The sequence below is a fragment of the Onychomys torridus genome, chromosome 1 (genome assembly GCF_903995425.1).
Source record: "Onychomys torridus chromosome 1, mOncTor1.1, whole genome shotgun sequence".
Taxonomy (NCBI): Eukaryota; Metazoa; Chordata; class Mammalia; order Rodentia; family Cricetidae; genus Onychomys; species Onychomys torridus.
In genome coordinates, this window is record NC_050443.1 from 79,489,847 (window position 1) to 79,499,970 (window position 10,124).

The 10,124-nt window shown below is 46.9% G+C and overlaps 1 protein-coding gene across 1 annotated transcript in view; it reads left to right on the forward strand.

Annotated features, from left to right (window-relative positions):
* P4ha3 (prolyl 4-hydroxylase subunit alpha 3) overlaps positions 1 to 9,488 on the forward strand; it is a 35,930-nt gene extending 26,442 nt beyond the window's left edge. The window contains exons 9-13 of the mRNA XM_036208717.1: positions 1,206 to 1,365; positions 2,998 to 3,060; positions 6,499 to 6,567; positions 8,263 to 8,359; positions 9,115 to 9,488. Coding sequence (XP_036064610.1) covers positions 1,206 to 1,365; positions 2,998 to 3,060; positions 6,499 to 6,567; positions 8,263 to 8,359; positions 9,115 to 9,185 — 460 coding nt within the window. The 3' untranslated portion in view covers positions 9,186 to 9,488. The remainder of the gene's footprint in view (positions 1 to 1,205; positions 1,366 to 2,997; positions 3,061 to 6,498; positions 6,568 to 8,262; positions 8,360 to 9,114) is intronic.
* The last annotated feature ends 636 nt before the right edge of the window (positions 9,489 to 10,124 follow it).

Below are 10,124 nucleotides of genomic sequence, written 5' to 3' on the forward strand. Positions count from 1 at the left end.
CCTGGGTATCTTTGCAAATCCAAGAGCATGTAGCTTAATAAATAATCTGAGTGTAAAGTATGTGAAACAAATTAACCTATCAGGGTGTCACTGGCTTTGCTTAGAGAACATGGCCTCATTTTTCTAGGGCCTCGATTCTCAATAAGACACTCAGGAAGAGTCTGAATTGGGCTTTGACTGATCCTGGTTTGCCCAGAGCTGAAACAGTTGTGACTCTCTTGGGAACATCTCCATGGTGTTTCTCTCAGTTTTCTAAGATCTGGGAGTCGATATACTCATCACTCCCCTTTACTGAGGAGCACACCGGCCCTCAGCGAGGTTAAAGGTTAAGCACTAACAGCATCTTGCAGCGATGAAGAACTGTTACTACTACTTTTGTTTCTTCCTCCTCCGTTCCTCCTTCCTTTCCTGGTCCCCCACGTTCCTGAGGGCGGGGTGCATACCACCACATCCGACAGCCATCGCTTTAGGTCCCGGCTGTCTCCCAGCACTCTGCTTCCTCTGCAGGAGATCTTCAGAGCAGAGCAGTTTCAAGGACGGGGTTTGCCATCTTTAGCTCTGAGTCACGGTCCTGGGTTCTGTGAGCTTCCACTCTGCTCAGCTTGGCACTAGCCTCAGAGAATGTTAGCTATGTTAATGTTGAAATAGTAGGCCAAGCACACTGGGCTGACCTGACATGAGGGAGGAGGAGGTGGTTAGGCTCATGGCTCCTTCCCTCTCCAACTGACTTGACTCATTTGCTTATTCATACATTCATTCATTCATCCATGTGTTTAGGGTTTCTACTGCTGTGAGGAGACACCATGACCACGGCAGCTCTTACAAAGGAAAGCATTTAATTGGGCGGCTTACAGTTCCAGAGGTTTAGTTCATTATCATCATGGTGGGACATGGCAGCCTGCAGCCAGATATGGTGCTGGAGAAGGAGCTGAGAGTTATACATATTGACCCACAGGCAACAGGAAGTGAGCTGTGTACCACACTGAGCATAGCTTGAGCAAAGAAGACCTCAAAACCCATCCCCATAGTGGCACACTTCCTCCAACAAGGCCACACCTACTCCAACAAAGCCACACCTCCTAATAGTACCTCTCCCTTTGGGGGCCATTTCCTTTCAAACCACCACACCATCCATTCATTCACAGACATCATGTGGTCATTTCCAATACCAGATCACTGTTGTTCCATTCCTTGCTGTGTTTTAGTGCCTGGCTGAAGGACACAGTTGACCCAATGCTGGTGACCCTTGACCACCGAATTGCTGCCCTCACAGGCCTTGACATCCGGCCTCCCTATGCAGAGTATCTCCAGGTGGTGAACTATGGAATCGGAGGGCACTATGAACCTCACTTTGACCACGCTACGGTAAGAATGGGATCAGTGGGCAGTCTTCTGGGGTAGGGAGCCAATGTGTTCTTCCTCAGAGGCAGAGGTCTGAAGGGGCTCTCAGAAACTACTAAGGAAGGGACTTGAACAAAGTCTTTGTTTCCAGAATATTTGAAAGCTTTGGTTTCAGCTGATTACTGGATTCATTTTCTTGTCTGCCCCCACCTTCCTCTTCCCCAGAATTTGTGAGTGGGAAAAGAATACAGCAAGTAATAAAATTGTCTCCTTGGGTACTTTTTCATGAGGATTGTCCTCAAATCTCCCTCCTTTCTTTATAATCTCAACTGCTCTCCATATTACCAGTAGCAAATATTTTTGAGGAGTAAAAGCTCCCCAAGGGGTCAGCATGGTCAAATCATGGAATTACCACAGTGAACCCTATGAATATAATTAATATGTTGATGATTTTAAAATGAGCAAAACACATGGAATATACAGGTGATCAATAAGCAAATGAAAACAGTCACATCATGAAGGAAAAAAAAAAAAAGACCTCCCTACAATTCATCCATGGCGCCAACTTTATCAAGATCCCAAGAACTTTAAAAGTTCTTTTTAAAAAAACTTTTAAAGATGGTTCAGTAGGTGAAGTGTTTGCCATACAAGTGTGAGGACCTGGGTTTGAATCCCTAGAACCCACAATAAGAAGTAATTGGGGCACAGTAAACACACCTGTAACTCCAGTACTTTTAGGGCAAATGGGAGGCGGGGACAGATGAGTCCCCAGAAGACCTTACCCAGCTAGCCTGGCATCTGCAGCAGGCAAACAACAGAGAGCCTGTCTCAAACAAGATGGAAAAGGAGAACCTATGCCCAAGATTGTTCTCAGACCTCCACATGTGCTATGTGGCCTACACTTAGGCACACACACACACACACACGCACACACACACGCACACACACGCACACACACGCACACACACGTCATATATGTGCAGAGTACACAGTTAAGGAAGGAAGCCACTCACAAGAGGTTTCATATTTTATGATTCTATTTACATAACTTTCTAGAAAAGACAAAACACGGAGACAGAAAGTAGATAACCAGGTTTTATGGGGACAGGGTTGACTGTAAACCTTCATCTGCATGTGGAAAGTTCTGAAACTAGATTGTAGGCAAGGTTGGGCAACTGTTAACATTTGCTAAAATTCAGCTAATAGCATTTACAGTGAGTAAATTCTATGGTATATAAGTTATATTTCAGATTGTTTCTTGATTAAAGAATGAGTATGTGCCTTGGGCAAATAATTTGGAACAGCATCTTATGATTCAATATTTCTATAAGGTGATTATCTTCTATAATATATATTTTCTTTGTTTTGTGGAGAACCTAAAGTGCAGAACCTCTTGTCTGATTTTTCGCCGTGACAAATCATTTGTTTGATTTGTATAGAATTCACTCCTGTGCATATCCAAAAAATGAATGTCCAATTAAACAGTCTATCGAGTACCTGGCAGAAAAGATGGACACACATTCGACTTGGTGTAGTCCAGGGTTGTGTGCTGTCCTTGACACCCTCATTTTATCCCTTTCTGCACTGATGGGAAATGCTGGCTGTCTCTCTGGGATCATTTACACAAAATAACCATCCGTTCTATTTCTGTCTCAGTCTCCAAGCAGCCCCCTGTACAGGATGAAGTCCGGGAACCGAGCTGCAACATTTATGATCTATGTGAGTCTCGCTCTAGGGGAACCAGGGCTTCTCACTTATGTGGCTAAGTAGACTATTTTATCATATGGATTTTCAAAGTGATTTCATATATTGGTTTTGTCTGGTACTGAACACAAAAATCTCTAGGAATTTTTAAACTTCAGACATCATTCTTTTGTTAGGCATAGACATAAGACAGATTTCTGTCCTTGGAGAGTTTGCAGTGTGAAAGTCTAAATATGACCTTGCCTAGGCAGTGGATCAGGATGGGGGAAAGCTAGGAGACCATGGGACTTGAACTACACAGGAAGAGGATACAGTTGTCTCCCACCTTAAGGTCTAGAAGCCTAGTTGGTACCAAAAAGCATAGACCCATCAGTGAGCCTGTGGACTTGTAGGAAAAAGAGAAGGGAAAGGAGCAGTTTAGACTCCAAGAGGAGACAGTGAGAAGATAAAAGTCGGTAAGAACCTCTGATAAGCAGTGGAAATCCTCCTCCTGTCTCCAGTAGAGTCCACACTTTAAATAAAACACTAATGTGCTCAATTGACCTCCTCTCAGAATCCCTAGCCTGGTCCCGCAGGTTCAGTCACAGCCTTCACCAACCTTATTAGCCTTCAGACTATGAAGTTTTGCTTTCATCTGCACAAACCAGTCATATTCCAATCATCTAGAAGCAATCATTTACTAAGGGAGATTTATTAATGCTTCTTGGTCTTCTGGCTAAGGTCACATGTAGATGAGACTCACTACTGTTAGTGGAAGGGTCAACATACCAACTACAAGAGCTCTGAATGGCACTCCAAGACAAAGGCCTGCCTTTATGCTCCCTATAAGAACAGAAACTCCCTCTTCCCTGAGGGCTGATCTGGTCTCCACAGCACAGCCAGGAAGGGCGCTCAAAGGCTGGCATTCAATATCATCTCTATGTTCATGATTCCAATGTGTTGCCCGGTGGCCCAGCATACTTCCCATAGCAAGAGAATGCCCTCTAGAAAGTGTCATAGAACTCTGCCTGTCAATTTGCATCTTACCAAGCAAGTGTGGGGAAAAAACCATCATAAGGCCAATCAGTGTTGTAGGGACCTAAGATGGGCCCAGGTATCTCCAGTGCTTGCATCTCTACATTGGAATAGACATCAGAAATTTCCCAAGACATTTGTTGAGGTTTGTGGGAAGCACAAGCAATATGGTAGGGAGGGAATAATCTTTAAGAAGTTCAGAAAGAGGATTAAGCTGAAAGCCAACCAGGTAGTGATTTTTCTGCTTAGACTGGACATAAGATCAGTGTGGATATGACAGTCTTAACTCACAGGACTATTGTCTGGACCAAGTGAGACCATATATTTGTAGAGACTTGGAATAATGCTTGCTTTAAATGCCAACTATTACTCAATGAGAACTAGGAGTATGTATATTTTTCTAGATGATGACAGAGACTATTGTTTTTTAACTTTCATATATTAAAAATGTTTATATTCTATTTTATTATTTCTTTGAAAGTCAGAAGGAAAAAATCCCTTTATACTAAGAAAATACATCCAGAGCTGAGATTGTTCTGTCAATAGAATGTTTGCCTTGCAAACTTGGATGACAGAACTGATGTGAAAATTCAGGCTTGGAGACCAGGGCTGGGAAGACAGAGACAGGCAGATCCATGGGGCTCAGGGGCAAGCTAGCCAACCCCTTGGGCAAGTTCCAAGCCAGAGAGAGACACTGTCTCAAAAAACAAGGTGGACAGCATCTGAAAATTGACATCTGAGGTTGACTTTTGGCACATTCATGCAAGTGCACACACAGGGATGGCAGATATAACACCCAATTTTTCCTCAGCGTCTTAGGGTTACTATTGCTGTGGTGGAGCACCAAGACAAAACAACTTGGGAGGAAAGGGTTTATTTGGCTTACTCGTCCACATCACTGTCCATCATCAAAGGAAGCCAGGATAGGAACCTGGAGGCAGGAGCTGATGCAGGGGCCATGGAGGGGTGCAGCTTACTGGTTTGTTCCTCATAGCTTACCCCAGCCTGCTTTCTTCTAGAACTCAGGACCACCACCCCTGGGGTGGCTCCACCCACAGTGGGCGGGGCACTCCCCCATCAATCACTAGTTAAGAAAATGACCTATAGGCTTGCCTACAGCCCCATCTTATGAGGCCTTTTCTTAATCCCAGTCCCCTCCTCTCGGATGACTTTAGCTTGTGTCAAGTTGACACAGAACTAGTCAGCACACTTAGCTTAGGTAACCAAGAAGGAACCTGAGTGATCTGAGGACAGCAGTGGGGCAAGTAAACAGCTCTTATGATGCCCACCCTGTCCTGATTGAGATCTTACAGAGAAAAGTATTTGAGGAGCGGGAGAGATGTCTCAGCAATGAAGAGCAGGTGCTGCTCTTGCAGAGAGCCAGAGTTTGTTCCTAGCACCTGCATCAGGCACTGTACAACTGCCCGTGGCTCCAACTTTTCTGAACTCCAAGGCACGTGCATACACACACACACACACACACACACACACACACACACGCACACACGCATACACACACGCACGCACACACACACACGCATACACACACACAAACACACGCACGCACACACGCACACACACGCGTGCATACACACACAAACACACACGCGCGCGTGCACACACACGCATACACACACACAAACACACGCACACATACATGCATACACACACACACACATACACACAGAGGCATACACATAATTTTTATTTGTGTGTATAAATGCTTTGCTTGCATGTATGTTTGTGTGCCTGGTGCCCAAAGAGGCCAGAAGAGGATTTTGGATCCCCTGGAACTGGAATTACAGGTGAGTGTGAGCTGCCACATGAGTGCTGGGAACCAAACCTCATCCTCAGCAAGAATAGATGCTTTGACCAATGAGCTATCTCACCACCCCGACACGTAAGTTTTAAAAAGTAAATAAATCTTTTTAAAAAGTTTGAATCTACTTATTATAGCCCTCCATCAAGATGGTAGCCAGATGCAAAACTAAGGGGGGAGTTCCAGAATCTCTTCTAGTGGTGAGAAGCTCCATGGGCAAGTAGCAGCGCCCTCGCAGAGGTTCACTGAATTTGGAAGTTGGATGAGTGACTTCTAAGAATTTCTACCCTAGGGGGCTGGAGAGATGGCTCAGCAGTTAAGAGCACTGACTGCTCTTCCAGAGGTTCTGAGCTCAATTCCCAGCACCCACATGGTGGCTCACAACCATCTACAGTAAGATCTGGTGCCCTCTTCTGGCCTGTAAGCATACATGCAGACAGAACACTGTATAATAAAAAAATAAAATTAAAAATAAAAAAAAGAATTTCTACCCTAACTGAAACAGGAGAGCCCTGCACACAGTCTGTGCAGAAATGACCTCTGAGTTCACAAGTACATGACAGAGGACTGTCAGCAGCTGCAGCTATTTTTAACTCTGGCTTCTTCCTCTTACATGATAGCTGAGTGCAGTAGAAGCTGGAGGAGCCACAGCCTTCATTTATGCCAACTTCAGCGTGCCTGTGGTCAAGGTGAGTGGGGTCTCACCCTAGAGGATGTGTTGTGATGGTGTGTGATGGCGAAGAACTCACCCCTCTCCTGCAAGCTGATGCTTGGGAGATGGATAAAAAGAGATCTTTCTGGAATCCCAAAGGCTGTCTCCCATTGTCTTAGTTAGAGTTCCTATTGCTATGAAGAGACACCATGACCATGACACCTCTAATAAAGGAAATCATTTAATGGCATGGCTTACAGTTTCAGAGCTTTAGTCCATTGTCATCATGGTGGGACATGATGGTGTACAGACAGACATAATACTGAAGAAGGAGCTGAGAGTCCTACATTTTGACCCGCAGGCAACAGGAAGTAGTCTGTCTCACTGTGTATGGCTTGAGCATATATGCCCGCCCCCACAGGACACATTTCCTCCAACAAGACCACACCTACACCAACAAGGCCACACCTCCTAATAGTGCGACTCCCTTTGGGGACCATTTTCTTTCAAACCACCACACATTCCTATCATTACAACTTGTTCTTGTGGTTGTTACAGTAGATGATGACAGGCCTGTCCTCCTTGTCACTGTGGGTTCCTCAGAGGTTAAGAACTCAGAGTCATCCCCAGGATCTCCACAGTAACTAGTTCCCCACAGAGCTAAGGCACTAGGGTCTCAGAGCCAGGCTCAGAACCCTGTCCTAGAGCTCACAGAGAATTGCAGCCATGACAACACACAGCAGTGACAGCCGTGGCTCTCCGGAGAGCCAGTGCTGAAAGGTTTGTTTCGTGGGTGACTATTTCCTCCATGTTTCAGAAGGATCAAACATGCCCTTAGTAACTCGGGAAGGAGCTGAATTAGACAGGCTGAGCTCAAGCCCTGAGCACAGTGCCTGGTGCATCCTGAGTGGGGCATGGCCATGTTTCCAGTGCTTCTTCCTGGCTCCATCTAGTATGATGGCCATGGTTAAAGGGAATGGCTAAGAAAACAGTGCAGAGAAGGAGAACATAGGCTTTGGGGTAAGAGCACAGGGGCTTGAGGCTTTTTTTTTTTTTTTTTTTTTTTTTGAGACAAGGTTTCTCTGTGTAGCTTTGCGCCTTTCCTGGAACTCACTGTGTAGCCCAGGCTGGCCTCGAACTCACAGAGATCCACCTGCCTCTGCCTCCCGAGTGCTGGGATTAAAGGCATGTACCACCACCGCCTAGCAAGGGGCTTGAGTTTTAACTTTGTTTCTTAGTTGAATGATTTCAAGGCCCCAGTGGGTAGAGGATGGTGGTACACTTGCTTTCAGCTGTGTGTGGGATAGCTCCCATCCCGTGGGTCATCTCCCACCCTGTGGGTCATCTCCCACCCCGTGGAGCATCTCCCACTCCGTGGGTCTTGTTGGGTATCTGTCTGCAGTGACCCTATGAGCCTGTGCTTGTCTGGCTCCCAGCACTGGGCCACATTGTCCTATGCTGCTTTCATCTCTGTCTCTCTTGGGCTCTCCAAGAGCAGAGCCAGCTGTGGCCTGTCTCCACATGCCCAGGCCTGGAGCAGAGAAGGCCATGAGGCAGTGACCCCCACCTGAGTGGCAGCTTCCACCCTCTTGTGCCTTTCAGTGCCTGCTTGCTCCAAACTGCATGGAGGTAAAGGAGTTTCCGTATTTAATGGTAGAAATCCTGTGTCCTTATTCACCCAAAGTTGAGGATTCTGGGCTGACCCAGGGGGGCTGGGCCCTCTCATTTTCAGAACGCTGCACTGTTTTGGTGGAACCTGCACAGGAGTGGAGAGGGAGATGGAGACACACTTCATGCTGGCTGTCCTGTCCTGGTGGGAGATAAGTGGGGTAAGGCCTGTCTTTGGGGGTGAGAAAATGGGGTGAGGAGGCGTGGAAAAGTGAAATGGGGAGGGAGTGGAGACGGCAGAGCCCCCTTCTGGAGGCTTCGTGGTACTGCTGAGTACCAGTGACATGGATAGGTGAGCAGTCAGGTGTCCCAGCAGATTCAGAGCCTGGGAAGAGGAGGTGTCAGCAAAGGGTCACAGGCCTGGTCATGATGTTTCATCTGAGCACACATGAGACACCAGAGCGCCATCCAAACCTCAGCATCAAGGCAAACACTGTCACACCCACTGCCTCCATTTAGCTCTGCCCCAAAGGAGTGATTAGGCAAGAAGCCATAACAGCAGGGATGAATGGACTCCTTCATGGTAGACAGACCTGTTTACTGGCAGGTGTGGCCAAGAGCACCTCGCTCTGAAGCTAGAAAGGAAAATGTCTGTTACATTGACAGGGACCCCAGGAGAAGCGAGCGCTTTCTTCCCTGTTACCCAGGAGTGGCTTCAATTTCACTGGGGCTTTTAGAATGGGGAAGGACCAGGTGCCATACATGTGAAAATCAGTACTCCATTAGCAAGATCTGCCGGAGAATTCCTGGAGGGCGATGTACTTGCTATGTGGGGAGCAGCAGATTGTGCACAGTTGGACGGGGACTAGCCTAGGCAAACAGCAGGATTTTAGGCTGTGCTCCTGTGCCCTGTGATGAAGCACACAGCCTGTGGCCATCTCCTGCTGAGCCCCCTCTCCCTCCCTGCCCTCCTCAGTGGCCAACAAGTGGATTCACGAGTGTGGACAGGAATTCCGAAGACCCTGCAGCACCAACCCTGAAGACTGAGCACTGGCAGATGGCAGCTTGTCACCGGTGAAGAGCAGCTCAGCCTCCTGAAGGAAGGCCTCACAGCAAGGCCTGTGAGTGGGAGTCCAGGGAGGGTCTCTACCAGGAACTCCTCTCACCCCCAAGAATTTACATTTGGTCTACTGCAGCTGTGATACTTAGAATAGAATGAGTAACACAAGAGGTCTACGTGGTTTCTAGTGCTCAGACGCCCTTGGGAATGAAAGGGTGAGCTCAGTATAGAACACTTGTTTAGCATGTGCAAATACATACCTAGGTTCTGTTCACTAGCACGAACATATACTGCACATACATACACTACATATACACATATACTACACACATTACTCCTCACACACACAAACACACACACACAGACACACAGACTCTCTCTCTCTCTCTCTCTCTCTCTCTCTCTCTCTCTCTCTCTCTCTCTCTCTGGAAACACCAGGCTGCTCCAGCAGGACCACCTGACCCAGAGGTCTCCATTCCCATCACGAGTGGGTATTATCATGTGATGATTTTTTTTTAAAGTGGGAAGCAATTTTGTTTTCCTTTTTTATGAGTTTTGATTGTCATTAAAATGTTTTTAAATCAACTCTTCTAACAGAATATTCTTCCCTGATGTTGAAGGAGAAAAACCAAAGTAGTGCTATTGATGTATGTGCCTGTGGCCCGGCCCCTCCCCACTTCCATTGCCCTGTTCTGGACTTGCTGACACTCTGTTCTTCTATAGCACCACCTCTCCCCCCTCTCAGGCCTCCCCTTCCTCAGGGAGCCTCCCTCATTCCACAGGGTCCCTTTGAGAGGCTTCCCCTGACCACTCTTTCCAGTCCTCTGCTGTGCCCCTGTATGTCCCTGCTGAAGCTCCTGTGACCTGAGCAGATGTCATGCCTGTGTTGATGTGGGCCACTTGCTTTCCTGGTCCCCTGTTCTCCA